General features: G+C 38.2%; 5 protein-coding genes across 7 annotated transcripts; 2 read left to right on the top strand and 3 right to left on the bottom strand.

The window, feature by feature from the left end:
* Positions 1 to 322: 322 nt before the first annotated feature.
* On the bottom strand, positions 323 to 3995 carry LOC106352880 (probable pectate lyase 13). The gene is made up of 4 exons (XM_013792524.3): positions 3622 to 3995; positions 2641 to 3529; positions 1518 to 1726; positions 323 to 607 (listed from the first exon to the last, which is right to left on the bottom strand). Exons 1-4 carry the CDS (start codon positions 3762 to 3764, stop codon positions 382 to 384), a joined length of 1467 nt encoding a protein of 488 aa, XP_013647978.2. The 5' UTR covers positions 3765 to 3995; the 3' UTR covers positions 323 to 381.
* Positions 3996 to 5479: 1484 nt separating this feature from the next.
* Positions 5480 to 6230, top strand: LOC106436557 (monothiol glutaredoxin-S14, chloroplastic-like). Its single transcript, XM_013877516.3, has one exon. The coding sequence runs from the start codon at positions 5614 to 5616 to the stop codon at positions 6157 to 6159; it is 546 nt and encodes a 181-aa protein (XP_013732970.2). The 5' UTR covers positions 5480 to 5613; the 3' UTR covers positions 6160 to 6230.
* Positions 6231 to 7201: 971 nt separating this feature from the next.
* On the top strand, positions 7202 to 8798 carry LOC106409467 (chlorophyll a-b binding protein 6, chloroplastic). Of its 2 annotated transcripts, none has more exons than XM_013850100.3 (4): positions 7202 to 7532; positions 7955 to 8057; positions 8149 to 8437; positions 8531 to 8798. In XM_013850100.3, exons 1-4 carry the CDS (start codon positions 7342 to 7344, stop codon positions 8671 to 8673), a joined length of 726 nt encoding a protein of 241 aa, XP_013705554.2. In that variant the 5' UTR covers positions 7202 to 7341; the 3' UTR covers positions 8674 to 8798. The 2 variants fall into 2 exon arrangements, with proteins under 2 accessions (XP_013705554.2, XP_013705556.2); XM_013850102.3 differs by lacking the exon at positions 8531 to 8798 and having other exon boundaries at positions 7249 to 7532; positions 8149 to 8295; positions 8363 to 8416.
* Positions 8799 to 10528: 1730 nt separating this feature from the next.
* Positions 10529 to 11651, bottom strand: BNAA07G16520D. Of its 2 annotated transcripts, none has more exons than XM_048737019.1 (2): positions 11446 to 11651; positions 10529 to 11216 (listed from the first exon to the last, which is right to left on the bottom strand). In XM_048737019.1, the coding sequence occupies exons 1-2, from the start codon at positions 11525 to 11527 to the stop codon at positions 10729 to 10731; spliced, it is 570 nt and encodes a 189-aa protein (XP_048592976.1). In that variant the 5' UTR covers positions 11528 to 11651; the 3' UTR covers positions 10529 to 10728. The 2 variants fall into 2 exon arrangements, with proteins under 2 accessions (XP_048592976.1, XP_048592977.1); XM_048737020.1 differs by having other exon boundaries at positions 10529 to 11213.
* An 8310-nt stretch (positions 11652 to 19961) lies between these two features.
* LOC106352876 (probable aquaporin PIP2-5) lies at positions 19962 to 22482 on the bottom strand. The gene is made up of 4 exons (XM_013792519.3): positions 21984 to 22482; positions 21316 to 21611; positions 20366 to 20506; positions 19962 to 20271 (listed from the first exon to the last, which is right to left on the bottom strand). The coding sequence occupies exons 1-4, from the start codon at positions 22285 to 22287 to the stop codon at positions 20152 to 20154; spliced, it is 861 nt and encodes a 286-aa protein (XP_013647973.1). The 5' UTR covers positions 22288 to 22482; the 3' UTR covers positions 19962 to 20151.
* Positions 22483 to 23761: the final 1279 nt, after the last annotated feature.

Genomic DNA, 23761 nt, shown 5'->3' with positions numbered 1-23761 from the left:
CCACACAACACTTTTTAAGGTCAGTGTGGTGAAAGGAGAAAAGGTATTGGACACAATAAGATAGTGGTGTAAGAGAAAGATCAAAAGGTTACAACTTGATGAAACGCCGCATTTTTTTTTTAACTCATCAAATACTTTCATTCACCAACATTATTTTGATACACTGTTTTATCAGACCCAACCTGATATTTCAACCTGATGAAACGCTGCATTTGATTTGATGAGACTGACTTTTCTTTAAAATTGACTTCGCATTCCCATTTTGGTATTGTAATCTTGTGAACCCAAACGAATAAAATAAAACAATAATGAGCCACCCATGTTACACCAAAAGAACCAATCAATTGGACGGTCCGAATCCTATTAAGTTATCCTTGTGGTCTACCACAATAATAGAGTTGATGTCGACAAAACACAAATCATTAACAAAGACAACAACAATAACGTTAAACGTGGTCGAGGCGGTGCATTGTTTCCGAATATCATCCCAAAGAAATTGTTGTCACCATTGCTGCTGCTTCCTCTTGACGTACCACCTATAGCGCCCGTCCCTCCACCGCCGCCTCCATAACCAGAATAAGAATCGCCGCTCTGACCTTGATCATCCCTGCTCACCCCAAAAATCATTAGAAGATGTTTTGCCTAAAAAATCGACCATGTTATGTTAAAAAAAAAGTCAAATGATGCATTAATGCGATTTAAAAGGTATAATGGATCCATTAAAGTGGAATCATCTTTTTCTTCTTAAGGGTCCCATCTCTCTTAACTACATTTCCTTGATAATTACATCATAACACCCAAAAATTTCTTGACTTTTTGCATATTATAAACTGACTATTAAAATGTAGATGCATCATCAATCATACATATCTTAATTAAAATTTAAATTATGGCACACATTTTCCTAAATTGACAGAAAAAACTTGAACGAGTAGTCTAAAAATAATTCAGACACTAGTCAAGTTGGTAGGTTCTCCAGGCAGACGATCACGTGCATCGTCTACTTAAGTTCTGGAATACTGCCAAATATCTAACGTCTGAAATGATATTCACTTTAATTTTCGAAAACCAGTGAGTTGGTTAGATTCTTTATAATTAAATCCAAATAATTTATTAATCTTTATAATTAATCCAGAAGGTTATTTATTTTTTAATTGACTCGATATAATTTAATAAACTGGCTTTTCCAAAAGATCACAAACAAACTCGACCTACAAAAATCTTTAGAGCCATGATAATTTATGACATACGTAACTAGACTCTAAAAGAAAGAACTAAGCTAAACACACAACAACAACAACACAACAACAACAACAAAAGAAATAAAAAATACAGGTTCTTTGGTTCCTTAACTCGATGATGTCAGCAAATCATGCGCTAATCACGCGGTTTCACAGCAAATCTAATTATAGTAACATTAAACATGGACATGAATGATCGACCATGCACTTGACAATGTTTTGTATTTTCTAGTATTTTTAAAAACCAAGCAAAATAAAAAAAAAGGGAAAAAGTACCTGGGACCGCCGAAAACGCCAGCGTTTTGAGTGAGCTGGTCTACGAGAGCCGCAGCTTTAGGCTCCACACTAGAAGCTTTAGAGTACATTGTACTCATTCCTTCACCAGACGCCACAAAGAAAGCTCCGTTCTCCATCAAATCTCCTTCTGTTCTCCAGTTCCAATTCGCCCACTCACCATCGTCTGTCGAATCCACTCGCTTCGTCACCTGCTTCAACCAAAAAACCCCTCACAATCAGCTAGATGTGCTTCACGCGCCACCGTGGAGCGTGGTATTAAAAAGAGTAATGAAGAAGAAGAAGAAAAGTGTGTGGACAGAGAGAAGCAGCCCACATGGCTGTCATACACTAATATTATACACATACCATCACTGTCTCACTACTCCTAGACCCAATGCTTACAAAATAAGATTCTTTTCATTCTTTTACCGTCTATACAATGGCACAATGCTGTTTCATTACATAAAATATAAGATATTTTGTTCAAAAAAGAAAATTTAAGATATTTTCATATACTTTTCCCACCTAGCAGAAAAGATTAACAACTGTCCATGTGAAAGATGAACTGGATTCAAAGGACCATCTTCACTAGCCAAAATGGACCAATGAGAACTCCTCATTACTCAATTGCTAAAAGAAAAGTTAACTGGTCATAGGATCCTTCTAAAATCTCTCCATAAAACTAACTAAAACCCTAAAATGTTCAGAAACAATTAATCAAAAGCTACTCAAAATAATAAAAAAAGGAAAGATCTTTTTGTTTGGTAAAATAAAAGGAAATATCTTTCTATATGGTAATACAAAAACTTGTAATCAAAATCAAAGTCCATAGTAAAATTAAAATAGCCTAAATCTCTAACTAAACTCCTAAAATATTCTGAAACATTAACCAAAGCTACTCAAAATAACCAAAAAAGGAAAGATCTTTCGATATGAGCAATTCAAAAACTTGTAATCAAAATCAAAGTCTAGTAAAATAGCCTAAAATCTGTATAACTAAAACCCTTAAAATTTCTGAAACATTTAAGCAAAAGCTACTCAAAATGACCAAAAAAGGAAAGATCTTTCGATATGGGTAACTCTAAAACTTGAAAAAACCAAAACCAAAGTTGACAAAGTTTACCTCTTTGGCGCTAGGATCAGAAGGAGCAGAGTAACGATTCCCTTGACTGTTAATAGTGGGATTACCACTACCACCAATAGCATACATCTTCCACGAAGTAAAATCATTATTCACGACATGAATATACCCTCTCCGACACCTCGGCATCCTCTGAACAAGCCCCTGTCCGAAATGATTAAACGCAATCGTCACCTGCATCCCCGTATCCAGCACGTACTTATCATCATGACCCAACAGCATCACCTCATCGTGATGAGTGAAGTAATTATTCGATATCGTAATCGCCGTCGAGCCCAACACCACATCGATAAGCCCATCGGTACAATGACTCAAGGAGCAATGGTCGACCCAGATCTTCTGAGATCCGAAGATAGAGATCCCGTCGCCGTCGGATCTACCTCTCCTCCCGACTTTCGTCGGCGAGGCGGCGACGACGGCGCCTCCGGAAGGTTTACAGTCGTAGATGTGGATGTTGTGGATGATGACGTGTTGCACGTACTGGATGGTCAAGCAGCCGTTGCCGGTGACGTGGACGGCGGCTCCGCGGCCGTCGATGGTTTTGTAGCTGTTGATGATGAGTTCTTGTTTTAAGCGGATGAACATGTTGGAGGAGAAGACGATCCAGAGGGGCTCTTCTTGGATGACGGCGTGACGGAGTGTTCCCGGAGTTGGGTTGGCGGGGTTGTTGTCGGAAGAGTCTGTGACGACGTAGATCCGGCCGTTTTTGCCGCCGAGGGTGCCGGAGCCGAAGCCGATAGAGCAGTCGGCGAGTCTTTGGCGGTTGGAGGACCAGTCGGAGGAGTCGCACCGCCAGCAGTCGTCGATTGGGTTTCCGGAGCCGCAAGTGGAGGAGGAGAGTTGTCTCCGTGAGAGGGATGCATTGATTGTACTGTGGGAGAAGAAGAGAGTTTTGTTTATTTTCGAGGAAAATGTGGAGATTAGAGAGAGAGAGAGAGAGAGAGAAAGGATGTTGTTTTTTACCTTGTGACGTGGAGAGCGACGGAGTCAGGAGAAGGGTGTTGGTGAGGGAGAGTGAGATTTAGAGGTTTAGTAGCTTCGAGAAGTGTGAAGAAGAAGTAGAAGCAGAGCAGGAGAATGGAGATGGAGAAGTGAGGAGGATGCATCGTTAATGGCGGATTGAGTAGTACTTGCAGTGTGTTGAAAGTGTCAAAAGAAGAAGAATGCTGGTTGAGAAATGTGAGGAAGGAGAAGCAGAGAAGGATTTGGAATCCACATGAGAGAGAGAGAGAGCTCCGAAGAAGAAAGTGAAGAAGAAGATGTTCTCTCTCCTCTCTTTTTTTTTTCTCTTGCTTCTGCTCTCTGCTGGAGATAGTGGTTAATGGGTCTTCGCTTGAGCTTTTTATTCTGTTTCGAGTTTTGAGCTTTCACTTTGTAACTAAGCCTGTACTCATATTGGGCCAATGGGCTTTAGTGGTTTATTATATTATATCCTTCGCATTATGCAGGTGTGTTTTAAAAATTAGATCAGTGCCCGGTTTTATTCGGTCCAGCAAACTCGCACCAATCGGTTCAACAAACATCAACTAAATAAACTAAATGAAAAACTCCTACTCCAATATTGTCTTAACTACTGTCTACAACACAATATTATCCAAATAATTTTAGCATTTCACTGAATTAGCCTAAAATATATTGGTTTATTTTCACAAAAATAACTTTCAAAAAGAAAAAATAATTTAAATAACTAAAAATATATTTATATTCTAGAGTTACTTAATATATATTTATATTTAAAAGATGGAGTTTTGAGAATAGCGTTTCAGATTTTAAAAAATAAAAAATAAATATTAAAAGTTTTAAAATAAAATTAGTTATTTTGATATTTTTATCATTGAAAACTATTTTGTGACAAAAATTTAAAAATGACTATTTTAGAGAATTGTTCTAATAATATATAACAGAATCGAATAACTCGAGTTCCGAACATAATCTCAAAAAAAAAAAATTCCAAAAATATAATTCAGTTCAATTAGATATCATTTCCATAAGAACGAAAAATATAATATAAACCGGAAGAAACCAAGCTTTACTTAATATAAACCGGAAGAAACCAAGCTTTTCTTGGTGCTCTCTTGGCGATTTGTGTCCTCTGTCACGGAGTTCGGCTAGTCTTTTGAGCCATCACTTGATAACTAGGGATGTTAACAATGGGTTTTTACCCATAGGGTACCCTAAACCCGGTTGGAATTTAAAAACCAAAACCCGTATATTCAGTTTTCAAAATTCGCGGGTTTATTTTGGGCGGGTCTTGATTTATAAATTACCCGTTCGGGTTTTACCCTATCGGGTTTCGGGTACCCTATGGGTTTTTAAATATATATATATATAATTGAAAGGACGACTTTTACCCTAATTTTTAAGGATTTAAATGATTGAAATCAAAAATTAGATGTATAAATCAAAACATACAATGCCCACTATTAAATTTTGCACTCTCTATAACTTATTTATTTACTTACATTATGGATATAGTATAAATTTGCAAATTGAAAATTATGAATGATGAAAATTTTATTTGTTACTTTATACAGAAAATAAATTTGATAATTGAAAATTAATCAAATTTAATACAAAACATGATTAAAATTAAATATTCAATACATATAAATTTAAGTTAAAACTATAAAACTTTAACTAAAAAACCACAAAACTCAAAAAAGAGTTTTTTCGGGTACCCGTGGGTAACCCTAAAGTTCTAGGGTTTTTCGCGAGTTACCCTAATAGTACCGGGTTTTTTCGGGTTTTATAGTTTAGGGTATTTTCTGGGCGGGTTTAGTTTGGGTTCGGGCCGGGCCGGGTTTTTTTGCCCATGGCCAAGCCCGTACTTATTTTATACCTACAGGCTTAGTTCTGTTTGGAAACAAGTTTTATCATATCCCACTCTCGCGTTACGTATGTGTGGCTAATAAATCATTACTCTTTTCAATTTCCACAATTCCAAATCCGGAAAAAATGGCTCTCCGATCTATCAAAACGCCGTCTGTAACTCCAACCGCCGTCGTCTCCTCCTCAGTTATCAACAAACCACAGTCTTTCAGATTCGTCTCCAAACCGTCGGCATCTCTCGCCGTCCACAACCTCCACCAACCGATCTCCATCACCCGTTCGAATCTCACACCCAAACTCAAACCAGCATCTCCCCCCGCGAAATTCCGGTGCTCGGCGTCGGCGGCGCTCACGCCGCAGCTTAGAGATACGCTGGAGAAGCTGGTGAACTCGGAGAAAGTCGTGTTGTTCATGAAAGGAACGAGGGATTTCCCGATGTGCGGATTCTCGAACACGGTGGTGCAGATCCTGAAGAATCTGAACGTGCCTTTCGAAGACGTTAACATTCTGGAGAACGAGATGCTGAGGCAAGGGCTGAAAGAGTACTCCAATTGGCCCACGTTTCCTCAGCTCTACATCGGCGGCGAGTTCTTCGGTGGTTGTGACATCACTCTCGAGGCGTTTCAGAGTGGTGAGTTGCAGGAAGTTGTTGAAAGAGCTATTTGTTCTTGAAGCTGATTGGTACTTTGTATTTGGTTTGGTTGTTGATGCCTGGATTTGGGTTTTGTAATGATGTTATTGATCTTTCTCTATGTCCTGAACTAAAGGCTTGTCTCTGAGTGTCTGGTAACTTAAGAGACATTGTATGATGCTACGATGGAACTCTATACATTATTACAAAAGTCTTCTTGATGTCTAAGAGTTAATGTTTGGTCGTAAGGTAAGAGACATATTGTATGATGGAACTAACTATAGAACAATAGTACCACTATGTTCCTGAAACTCTATAACATTATGTTGAGCCTCCTTATTGACATGTGCTTTTTCTTACGTTTGTTTTGTCTACACCTTTGTGTTGAGATGTTACAAAAATCAATGAAGTTTCCTGAGTTTTATTAGACCTTCATCTGACTAAAGGAGAGTCATGGGTTGTTGTGTGTGCTCATTCTTGAAGATGGGTCTGAAATGAGAAACCAAGTTTAAGAGACGTAGTTCCAAGGATTCTTACCAAATTCACTAGTATCTGAAAATTTCCTGAAAGGTTGCTTGCTTGCTGGTATGTGCTTTGAAACAAATGATCAGGCTAGCTCTTCACAATCACTCTACTTTAGTGCATGGCCTAGAGAAACGATGGTCATATGCACAACCACTCTACTTTTAGTGATGGTCATGTGCACAATGATCCTTAGCTAACAACATTTCTCAATCTAATCTCATTCAAAATCCCTCCTTGATGTTGCTTGCGTTGATCTTTTCAAAAGACTACACTTTCCGATATTTAAACTCCAATTTTTTTTTAAAAAATCTGTGTGGTTAGAAAAGATATTTTAAACCAGTTGGTGCATACTGGGTAGTAAGGGAAGACCATGATTTTTCTTGGCGCTCTAAATTTTTTAACCTTAGCAGTGGATAAATGGCAAAAAGGTAATTACGTGGATTCGGTCTGTGTCTGAACCACACAGAGCAGATAGAGATATCTACGAGAGACAGAACATGAGATAGAGAATCCACGTGGCCCAATGAAAAAGCCACGCGGGCTCTCTCTATCCAATCACAATCTGAGTTTAGATTCGCTTCATACAAAACCTTACTTATACGATCACTCTTACACACTGACAACATCCAAAACACCTCTCTCTCGTTCACATCTTTCTTCTTTGTGGTAAACAGAAAGGGAGTTAGAGAGAGAGAACAATGGCGTCGAACTCGCTCATGAGCTGCGGCATCGCCGCCGTCTACCCTTCTCTTCTCTCTTCTTCAAAGTCTAAGTTCGTCTCCGCCGGAGTTCCTCTCCCCAACGCCGGGAACGTTGGCCGTGTCAGAATGGCTGCTCACTGGATGCCCGGCGAGCCACGACCAGCTTACCTCGACGGTTCTGCTCCTGGGTACGCAAATTACATCTCTCAACTCTGTTAGATGTGTGTCAAAAAGAAAATGAAATCACTCTTGATGATTATATATTGGCTTTGACTGCATCATTAGAAGGCTGTTTCAAGCTTCAGTCTTTAAGTTACCTTATGCTTCACGTTTCAGAAATTAGCCTGTTTCTTGCGTACTACGAAACCCTTTATATGGGTCTCTAGAGAGAGAAATGATTGAAACCCTTTAGATCTCTCAACTCAGTGAGGTGATCATATTTGGGTTTTGACTGAAACAGTCGTACTATAGTACGAAACCTTTTAGATGTGTGTCTAGAGAGAGAAATGATTGAAACCCTTTTTTGATGACATAAAGGCTCTGACTTTAAGATTGGTGGCAGTTTTGATAAGTTTCAGTTTTTGAGCTAACGTGTTACAAATATGTGCAGGGACTTTGGGTTTGACCCACTTGGACTTGGAGAGGTTCCAGAGAACCTTGAGAGGTACAAAGAATCAGAGCTCATCCACTGTAGATGGGCTATGCTCGCTGTTGTAAGTTTCAATATTTACTTCAATATCCAACCTTTTAGTCTTTTTTTTCTTGAAAGTTTTGATCTAATGGAAAATGGTTTTATGATTGTAGCCAGGGATTTTGGTACCAGAGGCTTTGGGATATGGAAACTGGGTTAAGGCTCAAGAATGGGCAGCAGTACCTGGGGGACAAGCCACTTACTTGGGGAACCCAGTCCCTTGGGGTACTTTGCCCACAATCTTGGCTATAGAGTTCTTAGCTATTGCCTTTGTTGAGCACCAAAGGAGTATGGAGAAGGACCCTGAGAAAAAGAAGTACCCGGGAGGTGCATTTGACCCTCTCGGATACTCCAAAGACCCAAAGAAGTTCGAGGAGTTGAAAGTTAAAGAGATCAAGAACGGTAAACAAACACACGCACACATCTTGCCTTTCTTGATCATGTTTAGTAAAATGTATATCTAATGTTATGTGTTGTTTTTGTCGGGTGTGTCAGGGCGGCTTGCATTGTTGGCGTTTGTAGGCTTCTGTGTGCAACAATCGGCCTACCCAGGCACAGGACCATTGGAGAACTTGGCTACTCACTTGGCCGATCCATGGCACAAAAACATTGGCGATATTGTTATCCCTTTGAACTGATGACTTGTAAAAAAAGATAGTAATATATCCTATGAGCTTTGTGTATCAAAAACTCTGTGTTATGAAAGACACATTGTGAAACCTGCGTTTTGTTGAATTCTATGTGATTAAAACCTTTTGAATCAGTTTAGGAACTCAAATGTGGTTGTGGTATTAACTAGTAATATCAGATTCCTGATGCTTCTTTGAAACGAAGTTTGCATCATTAAGATCTTTGCAACCCAATGAAAGGAAAAATTGAGGTCGGTTATCTACATCATATAAAAGTTGTCAGACTTTGAGATACAATAGTCAATCACGTATTATCAACTCCATGCTAGAAGAAAATTGGTAGTTGTTGATAGTCAATAGTCTCTGAGTTTTCTTTATACCTGACATGATGAATACACTATTTCTGTTATACCAATTTAGATCTAGAAGAACCACACGAGCTATATTTTACCTAATCTATATTTTAGTTTAAGTTTTTAATATTTTGATGTTGACTGCTTGTAAAACAAGGTACTCTATGATCTTTACTTTGTTATATATCAACCAAAACAATACGATCTAATTTCGTAGAACAAAGAAATATAGAGTTAAAAACAAGGAAATGAAAATTGAATTATATCTTTTTTTTTAATTCAAAATTTTATAATCTTTTGTAACGGAACTCATCGTGGATTACAAAAGCCGGCAGAAAATAGTAATATTTCCGGAAGCAATAGCTCAAAAGAGGGAGATAATAACAATGAGGTAGGATAATACGAGAAAAAAATATTAGAAAGCCACATGTACTAAAGTTGGAACTGATGGACTGATCATAACTCGCAGTCAAGCCCAACCCTGAAGGTACACCACCAAGTCAAAACAAGCGCACCATCAGGACAAGCATGTGCGAGGATAAACTTACATCAACACCAGAGACTGTTGTAAACCGGAGCCAAGGCAGAACTAAATCAAAATTAAACACCTAGGCTCAAGGACACAAGAACTTTGAAATGCTAACAGAAAACGCATTAAATAAATTATATTACAACATGTGACAAAATTTCATAAGTTCTCTTCCTATATAGTTTTTTTTTTTTTTTACAAACTCTTCCTATATAGTTGATCTTTCCTAATCACATACACGTAGGATTGTGAAAGAAAGTTCTGCTACATTATTTGTTTTATCGTATACCCGTGGGGCTTGCTTCAGTTTTCTCTCATTGACCCAACCCAACATAGATCTACTAGATTATAGTTGATATAAATTCAGTGTTACTCATTTAACCAACAAAGTAAACAATTAAATTAATTTAATTTCTATTTTGATTATTATTTTTATTTAGTTTAATGATATAATGGAATAAAAAATGAGTTAGCTGTATTTGTATTTATAGAATAAATTGTTTCTCTTTTTTGTTCATCGCTCTAATTTTCACTTTATTGAATCAAACATCAACTCTATTATAAAGTTATTCTACTTTAAAGTAAAAAAATAGAATGAACCATTAGAAATAATGACAAAAATTCCCCCCAATTCCTCAAACAACTCTAGAAAAAGGGTGTCTTCACAGCTATTTCCTTCCCATCGTAAAGCTTTTCCTAAAGACATCATAGTTGCAGTTGCAGGCAATGATATAAAGAACAAGAAACACCAAAGCTAAGAATAGCCAATCGAGATAACCAAATCTTGTAGCTAAAAGACCGATCCTTACTCGACCAGGGGTCTTGTGTGAACATACACTCGTTTTTTTATCTCTATGCTGTTGCCTCTCTTCAGAAGCTTCCATGGAACCTTGTGACGTCTTCGATACTAGAGATTTTGATCTATTTGAAATCCTTGGTTACAGATCTCACGTACATATCTGTCTGATTCAAGAAGTGTTCGTGGTGATAAACTACTTTAGAAATTATTACTAGATCTTCACAAACTAATTTATTTCTGTTTTGAAAACTAAGAGCCAAATATTCTGTATCTTAATGTGTCTCGAAAATGAAAATAAAAATATAGAAAATATTTTATTTTCTCTGCAGGGTTCATGTCCTAATAGTGGTTATAATAGCTAAAGCAACAAAGAGCTTGTTGCTCTATTCACTGGACATCTTCTCTCCAGCCAAGTCTTCAACAGTAAGGCTAAGAGAATCCATGGATCCTTTCTTGAACTCTTCCCCTTGAGCAGCAAGAAACTCCTCCACGCTCCCCGGCTCTCCAAACCAACCACGACGGTCTGCAATCAAATGTAGATTATCACACCCTTCACACCGTACAACCACAACTCCCTTCTCGTATGACTCTCTGCTCGCCATCTTCATTGATCGTGTCTCACAGACCTTGCAAGTAAAGACCATCATGAAGTCATGCCTCGGGTTTATTTTCAACTGGGACTTGTACTTCACAATCAGTTCCTCAGAGGCCGTTGCAGGGGAGGTATAGGGAGCTTTGGAAAGTTCAGCAGCAGAGTTTGAAGAGTTGCAGCAGCCATTGGTTGCTGCAGTTTCACTAAAGTGCCTCTGTAGTAATCCCCCATAAGCATAATCTCTGCTCAAGAGTGACTTTGATTGCGCAAGCTTGCCTGCTAAGATCATTTTTAAAAATGAGATGGCCATTGTTACTAGCAGCTAAAACAGTCAGTACACAACAACAGGCAAGCAGAGGAAACTCCAAGGTAAGAGATCTCAGAACAACTTTTGCACATCAGAACAACTATTACTCCTTATGAAACAGAGTAAATACGATGATAGCGGCTAGTCGGGTGAGAAGATTGTGACAGTTACGCAGCTTGGAGATAAAGAAAAAAATGATACCTTGAAACAGAGGAACACGAGGTTGTTGGTTAGTGAGGTAGACAGACAAAGCTCGTCTCAAACTAAGAAACCTAGCGGCCATTTATGAGAGATCCTGTTTGTAATCTTCGGCGAGAAGTTGAGAACAGAGAGGAACGGAACTTAAAGCTTCTAATTTCGTGAAATTTAGGAAATGGGTTTAAGGAAAAACCTAAACTTTATTAGATCAGTTTTTGTTGTGGTCAAAACCGATTTTTTTTTTTTTTCTTTTCTTTTAGTTCTTTTTGTAATTATTTTCCCACTGATAAATATTTAACTTTTTTTTTAATTTTCAATGATTCTAACCCCCACTTCAATGTAATTGACAAAAAAAATTTTTAATAATTAATATTTTAAATCGTAATAGACATCTCGACAATACGTAAGCTTCCATTAATTACATGTCATTATCTTTCAACATTTGACTAACGAAAAATATGTCAATATTATTAGTTTGTGTATGAAATTTAAAATAAATATATTTTGATGTATGTTTTAGCACATGTCATTAGTGTATGTATTGATCGGGACCGTAGCTCTTTATACTCTCAAGTGGAAAGTTGATCATACGAAATTCAGCAAACTAGTAAAATAGAGCAATCACTACAAGAAAACGTATCTTTACCGAGGAAGTTTAACGAGGAAAAATAATCCTCGTAAAAAAACGTTGATTTTGCGAGGAAAGTACGTTGAGAAAGAAAAGCATCGTTATTTCGTCGTAAGGTAACGACAAAAAATATTCGTCGTAAAGACGATGTAAATTGACGTGGCTTTTACGAGGAAATAGTTTTTCCTCGTAAAAGCCACGTAAATTTCGCGAGTGCTTTACGACGAAATATTTTACGTGTACTTAACGAGGAAATTTTGAATCCACCAACTTGGTAGGTGGCTCACGTTTTTTTTTTGGCCATACAATTAATTTTCGTCGTAATTTCATAGTAAAATTACAACTACCAGATTCGAAATTTTCTATAAATATGGATGTTGGAACATCATTTTAAACACACCAACAACAAAAAACGTGAAAGAAAAAAAAATGGCTGGCTCTGGGACTATTTACGAGTTGCGGAATTGGATGTATATGCATAGAGATGCTAACGGGAGAGTGACGAAAGAATACCTTGCGGGGCTGGAGACATTTATGCACCAAGCAGATTCAACACCGCTCGCCCAAGAAAGTGGTAAGATGTTCTGTCCTTGTCGGAAATGCAACAATTCGAAATTGGCAAACCGTGAAAATGTTTGGAAGCATTTAATAAATAGAGGTTTCACGCCAAATTACTATATCTGGTTTCAACATGGGGAAGGTTATAATTATGATCAGAATGAAGCTAGTAGTAGTAATAGCAATTTTCAGGAAGAACCGGTTAATCATCATTTGCATAATGAACATAGTTACCATCAGGAGGAGATGGTAGATTATGATAGGGTTCATGATATGGTAGCTGATGCATTCGTAGCTCATGATGAAGATGAAGAACCTAATATAGATGCAAAAAAGTTTTACGGAATGTTAAACGCGGCGAATCAACCACTTTACAGTGGTTGTAGAGAAGGTCTCTCTAAATTGTCGTTGGCTGCTAGAATGATGAATATTAAAACTGATCACAATCTACCTGAAAGTTGCATGAACGAATGGGCGGACTTGTTTAAAGAGTATTTGCCGGAAGACAATGTGTCTGCTGATTCTTATTATGAGATTCAGAAATTAGTTTATAGTCTTGGGTTGCCTTCGGAGATGATAGATGTCTGCATCGACAACTGCATGATCTATTGGGGAGATGATGAGAAGCTAGAAGTATGTCGATTCTGCAAGAAGCCACGATTCAAGCCGCAAGGACGGGGACGTAATAGGGTACCGTACCAAAGGATGTGGTACCTACCAATTACAGACAGATTGAAAAGATTGTATCAATCAGAGCAGACTGCTGCAAAGATGAGATGGCATGCCGAGCATACTCAGACGGATGGTGAGATGACTCATCCATCAGATGCAAGAGCCTGGAAACATTTCAACAAAGTACATCCGGATTTTGCTAGCAATAGCCGGAATGTGTATCTCGGATTATGCACAGATGGATTTAGTCCGTTCGGAATGTCAGGGAGACAATATTCATTGTGGCCAGTCTTTCTTACGCCATACAACCTGCCACCGGAGATGTGCATGCAACGGGAGTTGCTATTCTTGACGATATTGATACCTGGTCCGAACCATCCAAAAAGGTCCCTGGATGTTTTCCTACAACCACTGATAAAAGAGTTGAAGGATTTGTGGTCAACAGGGGTGAGGACGTATGACTGTTCAACGAAGACGAATTTTACGATGCGAGCTATGCTTTTGTGGACCATAAGTGACTTTCCTGCATATGGGATGTTGTCTGGATGGACTACACATGGGAGATTAGCTTGTCCATATTGTAATGGAACGACAGATGCGTTTCAACTGAAGAATGGTAGGAAGACAAGTTGGTTTGATTGTCATCGTCGATTTCTTCCCATTGGCCATCCTTACCGAAGAAACAAGAATTTGTTTAGGCACAAAAGGGTTGTGAGAGACACTTCTCCACCATATCTAACTGGAGAACAAATTGAAGCACAAATCGACTACTACGGAGCTAACGAAACAGTTCGTTGGGGTGGTAATTGGCATGTCCCTCGTAATATGCCTGATTCTTACGGTGTTCATCACAACTGGCACAAGAAGAGTATATTTTGGGAGTTGCCATATTGGAAGGATCTTCTTCTGCGCCACAACCTCGATGTGATGCATATAGAGAAGAATTTCTTTGAGAACATCATGAATACAATATTGAATGTCCCAGGGAAGACAAAAGACAACATAAAATCGAGGTTGGACTTGCCGGATATTTGCTCAAGAAGCGAGTTACATATTAAAAGCAATGGACAAGTTCCCGTTCCGATATTCAGACTGTCTTCAGAAAAAAAGTCGGTGTTGTTCAACTGGGTGGCATCAGAAGTGAAGTTCCCCGATGGGTATGTTTCAAATCTCTCTAGATGTGTTGAAAAGGGTCAAAAGTTCTCTGGGATGAAGAGTCATGATTGTCATGTCTTTATGCAACGACTACTGCCCTTTGCATTTGCGGAGCTACTTCCAACAAACGTACATGAAGCACTTGCAGGTTCGTAGTGTTTTATATCACAATAATTTTATAACGGTCTAGTTTGCAAAATAATATACGACTAACAATGTGTTTAATTGTTTTTGGAATATAAAAGGCATTGGAGCATTTTTCAGGGATCTGAGCACACGCACTCTTAAAGAAGAAGTTGTAGAACAGCTTCAGGAGAACATTCCCATCTTATTGTGCAACTTGGAGAAGATATTTCCTCCTGGATTTTTTGACGTCATGGAGCATCTAGCTGTCCACCTCCCATATGAAGCATTGCTTCGTGGACCTGTACATTACGGATGGATGTATCAGTATGAGCGAGCCATGAAATATTTGAAGGGAAAAGCAAAGAACCTCGCCAAAGTTGAAGGTTCTATAATTGCTGGAAGTTTGACGGAAGAAGTTTCTCACTTCACATCGTACTACTTTGCGTCAAAAGTACGTACCCGTAGAAGAGCTCCAAGAAGATATGATGATGGTGGAGTTGCGCCAACATATGCAGTTGCTGGTGTTCCAGACATCTTTAGCCAGATTGGACGACTCGGTGGGAAGTCTAAAGAGGTTTGGTGGTCGAGTGAACAAGACGCTCATAGTGCACACACCTATATTCTACTCAATTGCGAGGATCCATTGATGCGTTATTTTGAAAGGTAACATATATGGACACTTCAAAACACATATAATTAATTATATAATTGCAAGAGATTCATTCCTATGAAATGTGATTAATTTTACAGCCTATTTGTTTCTCAAGTCGAAGAAACATTTCCTGGTATATCCACAAGTGACGTAGACAAAAGGAAAGATCAGCACTTCATTAAGTGGTTGCGGAATCAGGTATTATAACTCAAACTATTTTTTCATACATGATTTGTATTTTAATGTTCTCTTTATTTTTGCAGGTTGATTATGACGACGATGCAGATTATCCTAAGTGGTTACACGAAGTAATTCAATCTCCACTTGTAAAGGTCACCACATCACAGATGTATTTCACACGAGGCTACACTTTTCACACATATGAGTATGGTAGACAGCGGGCGACCAGTAACTATGGAATATGTGTGAAAGGGGAAACAGATTTCTACGGGATCTTGACGGAGATTATTGAAGTCGAATTTCCAGGGATACTGAAGCTGAAATGCGTCATCTTCAAATGTGAATGGTTCGACCCCGTCGTCAACAGAGGTGTTCGGTCTAACAAATTTGGTGTAGTTGATGTCAACGGTGGACGTCGGTACAACAAATTCGAGCCTTTCATCTTAGCTTCACAAGCAGACCAAGTTAGCTTCCTTCCATACCCTCGGATGAGAGATTCGGGTATAAATTGGTTAGCAGTGATCAAAGTTACACCTCGAGGACGAATCATCAGTGGAGAAGAACCACCATTGCAAGAAGAACAGATAAATGAAGTCGAGGAACCTGAACAAGAAGTTGATGACATCCTTCTCATTGATCCGCATAATCACGAATACGAAGATCTTACCGATGATGCCACAGACGAAGCTGTAGAAGACGAGTTTAATGAAAATGATGATATTTCTAGTGATGACGAGAATGTCGATGTATCCGATTGATGTATTTGATTTTGTGTAGTTTGTTTTATGAATAAGGTAATGTGAGAGTTTGTTTTATGAATAAGGTAATGTGGGAGTTTGTTTTATGAATAAGAAATTGTGGGAGTTTGTTTTATAAATAAGTAAATGTGGGAATTGTGGTTTGGAATGAAAATAAAGATGGGGTTTGGAATATATGAAGTAGAAGATAAGGAATATGGGGTTTTGGGGTTTGGGGTTTCGGATTTTAGGGATTTAAACGTACTGCTCGTTAATTCCTCGTAATCTGACGTCGAATGTACGACGTAATCCTCGTTTATTCCACGTAGGACAGAATCGTCGTAAAGACCTCGTAAGGTAAATTGACGTAAATGCCACGTAAAGTAAATGACGAAGGAGGCACTCGTTTATTCCACGTAGGACAGAATCGTCGTAAAGACCTCGTAAGGTAAATTGACGTAAATACCACGTAAAGTAAATGACGAAGGAGGCACTCTTTAATTCCACGTAGGATGATTTCGTCGTAAACACCTCGTAAGGCCACGAGGACTTTACGACGAAATTAAAAAAGCGGGGCACGCTAATTCCACGTAAGCCAAAATCGTCGTAAAAGAGTCGTAAACTAACGACGATATTACGACGAAAATATTAAAAATACTAAAAAAAAGAAGAGAAGAAAGATGCTTGAATCACATTTGGCGAGACTTACGTAAGTCTCGACCACATGAGTTCCAAATATCTTCTTCTCTTCTTTTTTTTTCCAAATTTTCTAAATTGGTGAAAAGCGGGACTTGCTACTTCCTCATAGTATAAAAACTAGAAAAAAAGAAAAAAAGAAAGATACTGGAATTATATGTGGCGAGACTTAAGTCTCACCCACATAAATTCTAATATCTTCTTTTCTTCTTTTTTTTTCAAATATTTCTAATTTGAAAAGTATTTTGGTGAGGAGTGTGATTTGAGATAGGGTGTGTTTTGTGAGTTTGTGTGTGGTTTGAGAAGGAAAGTTGTGGGTATTTATAGAAAATAAAGGCTCGCTAATTCCTCGTAACTGGTTAACTCGTTAATTCCACGTAACCCTTTTCGTCGTAAAAACGTCGTTAACGAAAACGCGGGCCTTTGTATTTCGTCGCTATTTCGTCGTAACTGAAAACGCGGGCCTCTGTAATTCCTCGTAAGTTTACGAGGAAATTACGAGGACAAGTAATCTTATATATATCCCGAGCGAGCTCGCTCCGTCTTTCCTCTCCACTTCCTCTCCACTTCCTCCCTAATTCGTAGCAATGGTAAGTCTCTCTAATTCCTCTCTAGTTTGATTAGTTTAGGATAGATTAGGTGGTTAGTATAGGGAATTTAGATAGGTTTACGGATCTTATGTTATTTAGTGTTGATTAGGTGGATAATGTTGGGAAGTATATGTTCACGAAAATTTAAAAAATTAAATTTTTTTCTCAGGTTCGAAAAGGTAGACTTACTGCCCATTACAGAGAGATGTTCGGTGAGCCGGGTAGTCGTTTAGACCCGTCGTCTTCTTCAGCTCCCGGTTCTTCGGGTCAGGAGACTGTCCCCGAGACTCAGTACACTCAGAGAGTCATTGGATCTCCTTCTTCTAGTGCACCATCGGTTCTTCACGTGCCTCCCCAGATGCCTCCTCCTCCTGTGCCTCCTACGATGCCGGCACCTCCGATGCCCGCGGGCGAGATTCATCCCGATTTGATGGTGCCTCCGAGTGCTCCTTACTCGCAGTACACCGTAGAGGACATTCTCCGTCTGCCAGGCAGAGAAGGTTTACCAGTCATCGACCCCGACCGACCGGACGGAACTTTATGGTATGTTTCATTATTTTTTTATTCTTTTTAAATTCTTTTATAACTTTAAAAAATAATTTATATTTTAAATTTGTATTTTTCAGGTGGGGGATTGACGGATGTCTTGCATCGGACGTAACCGACACGATAAAAGGTTACTTCTCCATGGCACATCCGAACTGGAAAATGACGCCCCACTACGTCAGAAAGACGTGGTTCAAAATTTACGCTGTAAGTTCTATTAATTAAATATATATCTTTAAATTTTTTATTATTTATATATATATTTTTTTCTGAAAAACTAATTATAAATTATTTTTTCCAACAGCAAAAATATAATTGGGCCTTGGGGATCACTGAGAGGGTGAGAAAGAAGTTTGAAGCGAAGGCGAAAGTTCGCTTGTTGGACACGGTCTCCAACTGGAAGGGTGACTGGATCGTGAAGGGGTATGAGCGTGGCAAACCCGCTGAGCTCACCACGGATGTCTGGGATGGCCTCATCCGATATTGGCGTCTTCCTGATTCCATTAGAATCGCCCAGTCTTGCTCTAACTCCCGTAACACAGTCGATGAGCACGGGAACGGGCCGATGCTTCACACTACGGGCCAAAAACCCCACGCCGGTGTCCGTTTGGAAATGGTAATTAAAAATTTAATTATATTAAATTTTTAGTATATTTTTATATATATTCTAATTAACAACTTTCTTAAATGTTTTTTTAGGCCAAAGAGACGGGAGAATTCCCGTCTCTTATGCAACTTTACGAGAGGACCCACAAGAACAAGGCGGGCCGATTTATAGATGGCAAGTCCGAGCAAATCTACAACGATTTGGCTGCTCGGGTTGAAGAACGCCAGACCCAGCTGACCCAACAGTCCACCGATGGATTACCCGTCACCTTATCCACACCTGAAGTGGATAAGCTTTACGAGGAGGTAAATTTTCTAAAATTTTAATTTTTTTAAATATTCATTTAATTTAACTTTAAATTTTTACTAACAAAATTTATTTTTTGTTTTTAAGGTTGTCCCTAAAAAAAAGGGACGGACGTTGGGGATTGGTTCCGTCAACGATGTTCCGAGAGCGACATCGTCTTATGTTCAGCGACGGGATGAGGAAGTCTCTCAGCTGCGTAGGGAGTCCGAAGAGCTGCGTAGAGAGTCTACTCAGCTGCGTATAGAGTCTACTCAGCTGCGATCTCGTATGGGTGGACTCGAGGGCTTCTTGGACGTTGTAGCGGCCACAAATCCGGAATGGGCGACTTTGTTGAGGACCATGCGACAACAAAATCCTATCCCAGGCCAGTCACCGACCGACGACTCACATGCCGAGGCGGATGTTCAGGCGAGGAGTGATGAATTCTACGAGGCGATTAATTAACGACCACCCTTAGTTCTTTTTAATTTCGGTTCTTGTATTATGAATTCAAAACTTATTTATATATAAAATATTTTGGTTTTGATTTTTTTAGAATTTTAATTTTATTAATAATTTAAATAATTTAAATTATATTTATAATTATAATTTTTTATATTTCTATAAAATAATGAAACGAAGTAAATTCGTAGCTAATTTTGCGGCTTCTTTACGTGGAAGCTTAACGTGGTTTTTACGAGGAAACATTTACATGGAAATAACGTGGAAATCTATCAAGGTTTTTACGTTTTCTTTACGTGGAAAGCTCTCAAGGTATTTACGTTAATTTTACGAGTATTTATTTACGTGGGTTTTACGAGGAAAGCTTTTCGTGGTATTTACGAAGAAACTTAGCGACGTCCTTACGTGGAATCTTTACGTGGTCTTTACGACGAAATATCCTCCTTCGCTTTTACGACGAAATTATTTCCTCGCTAACTTACGACGAATTAGCGAGGATATATGCGTTACGACAAACGTATAACGACGAAACGGATTTCCTCGTTAATTCGTCGTAACACTGCTTTTACGACGAAGTAACGAGGAAAACTGCCCTCGTAAAACTTGTGTTTTCTTGTAGTGAATATAAAGTTAAGAAGTAGACATAGATATAAGAGAAGTAGCATTTCAAAGTTGGCCCACAAGTCACATTCAAACCCTCACTTCACCAAGCAAGAATTCGATACTACAGTCTACATGCCACTAGCTAGGTTCCAACACAATACATAAAAGCCGCTATTTATTTTCTTCTCTTTGCTAATTGAGTAAATCCAAATTTAAACGTGAGACTGGCTCCTGAAGGACCCGAGAGCCTTCACCGCACCAGCCCTCAACACAAACTGATGGTAGAAAGCCGCAAGGGCTGCACCCGCAAACGGACCAACCCAAAATATCCACTGTAAAGAAAAAGGAGAAAACGTTAATAAAATCTTGTCAAAGAAAATAAGATCAAATAGGAAGAAATAAAATATTATAGATTGTAACACGAACATGATGGTCCCAAGCTTGGTCCTTGTTGTAGATGATTGCAGCTCCAAGACTTCTTGCTGGGTTAATGCCAGTGCCCGTGATTGGGATTGTAGCTAAGTGAACAATGAATACCGCAAATCCAATTGGTAATGGAGCCAATACCTTCAGTTACCACATCATCAACAATAACAAAAGATACATGTTACTAAATCACGAGACAGATAGTGTAGACTCCAAATATTATTAATATAGTTATGTTTGTGTCTCAAAGTTTTAGAGAAGGATACGTGGTTGCAAATGGACCTTGGGACCATTTTCAAAGAAAAGGACATTCATGTATGATGCAGAAAGGCGTGAAAGACAAAAAGTGTTGATGACAATGTCCACTTTTGTCGTTTGTTATAGTGAAGAATCTGAAACTAGGCTAGAACAAAATATATACATAATATCTAATTCTTTTCATAATATCTTGTTCGGTTATCGGCACGGATCCAATATCCAAATATACATAAGTTTGCAGCAAAAATCATTTACTAAACAAAACGTTATATTTTTAGACCATAACAGTACTGGTTCCAAGCATAGCGAGATAGAATATCGTTAGGACTCCTATAAAATTAATGGTTAATAAGTATATTTTATTACTCCCAAGTTAATTAAGATAAATATATGTATTGATCAAAAAATGTTTCAACTCCAGAAATTTCATGGTCGGCCATGTTTTTGGACGTAGATGATAATCATGATAGATTGATATTAGTGTGTCCACCCCAATAAATGCATATTATTCATCTCTATGCTGTTTAATACTACTACTTTGGTGATGATATCATAGTGGGCTGTATAGCCGTATAGGACACGGAAATTCTACGTATTCCATTAATGCGGTGTATTTCGGAATGACCTAACAACGAGACTCTCTTTATCACGTCCTCGTAATTAACTAAACAAAACGGGAATAGTGAGCTTACAGGGACGTGAGAGTCACGCGCACTCCTCTTGGGGTCAGTGGCGGAGAAGACGGTGTAGACTAAGACGAATGTACCGATGATCTCGGCGGCAACACCGGTGCCGATGCTATAACCATGTGTGAGACCGTTTGCGCCACCACCGTAGCGGGTGTAGTAAGAAGACTGGAAGGACTTAACCAAAGCCACACCGCAAATTGCACCGAGGCACTGAGCCACCATGTACATTACTGCTCTCACCAACGTCACTTTCCGAGCCAAGAACAGCCCAAACGTCACGGCCGGGTTTATATGTCCACCTGGACCATTAAAATAAGTTGAACTAAAACATTGACGCGAGCTTAAAGACAAAACAAAACCGAATTTTATTACAATTGAATATTATATTGTTTACTAATACACAATATATTTCAAAAGATTTTTGGTGCTTTACAATATTACATTTTATAATATTTCTATATCATTTTTTTAATTTCACTGAAAACTGTTTTATTAATTATATTGTATAAGAAAATAATATTATATCATTTTTTTAATTTCACTGAAAACTGTTTTATTAATTATATAGTATAAGAAAATTAATTGAAAAATTGTAATGTCTGTTTTAATAATTATGAAACAGAGGAAAAAATGTAAAACACACTAAATTAATTAGAGAAATAGGAACCAACCAGAGATTCCGGCAGTGCAGTAGACAAGGATGAAGATCATGCCACCAAAGGCCCAAGCGATGCCGAGTACACCAACACCTGCACACTGGTCAGGGTTAAGGGCTGGATCGGTCTGGCTCTTGTAACCAATGACAGTCATAACGGTGACATAGAGGAAGAGGAGAGTGGCTATGAACTCAGCTATGAGAGCTCTGTAAAAAGACCACCTCCCAAGCTCAGTAGCGTCGAACAGAGGTTCAGGTGGTGGATCTTGATAGTCTTTTCCGGAGAACGATCCCTTCTCTCCAGCCACATCTTTCGTCATTGTTCTTTTTCTTCACCGAAACTAAGAGTATGTCTCGGTAATCTTTAAGAGAGAGAGATTGAGAGAGAGAACTGAATGTGGTGTAGGACTTTGCGACTCGGTGAAGGGTATTTATGGGCAGATGTGACGAGGCTTTGGGCTCTGTTTTCTTTGTTTTTTATTTTACATTTTGGTTGTTGTTATTAAGATACATTTTTAAGGTTTTGGAATGATGGCAACGAACGGAGCTGATTAATTTGATGTAGATTAGACTGTTTTTCTATCAATTATTTATCAGTTTTGGTATTTGCTGGAATGGACAAACAATGAACAGTCTAATGCAACAAAAAAAATGATAAAGAAATAAACACTAATCCGTGTCCGGTTCAGAAACAATGCACTAATCTGCAAAACATTAGTCGGTTTGGCTTGTTATGACGTAATATCACCATTCAATTTAGGATTCTGGTAAAAGAGGTATATTTTTCTTGTGACTATAAAAAAGAACTAAAAATCGTAGTAATCAGTTGACCCAAAATTCCATTATATAAAAAAACTACGTAATTTTTAAAGCTTTACTTCATAATACTTTCGAAGAGTATTGCTTAATATACTTTTTGTAATTACAAATTAAAGAAAAATTACTGGCATATTGGTAATTAGCATATACTAGCTAGACCAGCTAGATGGATTGGAAGAGATGACCACCCAACTACATTGAACACATGACCACATTGATGTTTTCCAACGAAACATGACATGTTACATGTACAAGATATGCCAAAGAGAATTACTTGAGTAATATTTAACATTTAAAGTGTAAATCCTCTTTTGACCAAAAAAGGGGTATAGATCCTCTTATTAAAAGAGAAACTGGATTCCATATTCATCAGAGAAAAAAAATTTATACCCATAACAACTGATTGATTATGATTTGTTATATATTGTTGTGAAAAGAAACAAACACATCCTTGCATGCGCGTGAAACAAGATGAGATATCTTCGTCTTTTATTCTAAAAAATTAATAGAAGAGATTCTGAACAGCTGTTGGAGAACATAAAAGAAGTATATCAGAGAGATACAATTATGAGAATTAACTTTATGATTACATTGGGATTGAAAGTTCCTATCGCGACTACCAAAAAACGAACATAATCTTGGTAAATCCGGTATGATTGAATAGAATTAGGTGTCAAGAAACAATATCACCAATTGTAAGGTAAACATGTGAATCAATATACTTAAAGAAGATGAAGAATCATGCGATGGTTAAAATTGGGGAAGATGAACAATAATTTGTGTCATATGTTCCATTCTATTTTATAAGTATAGTATAGTATGATACACTTTTCATCTTCTTCTTTTTCAAATCGTATCTCTTTCCCTGCCTACTGATTCTTCTCCTTCACTACTCCATTGGTTCCAATGTTTTTTCTCCGACACTGTCGCCACTCTCCGACGACAACTCCATCAACTCTTCTCCTAATTGTATTA

The sequence above is a fragment of the Brassica napus genome, chromosome A7 (assembly GCF_020379485.1).
Source record: "Brassica napus cultivar Da-Ae chromosome A7, Da-Ae, whole genome shotgun sequence".
Taxonomy (NCBI): domain Eukaryota; kingdom Viridiplantae; phylum Streptophyta; class Magnoliopsida; order Brassicales; family Brassicaceae; genus Brassica; species Brassica napus.
The sequence above is the reverse complement of the archived record's forward strand: the minus strand, read 5'-3'. Positions and strand labels throughout refer to the sequence as shown.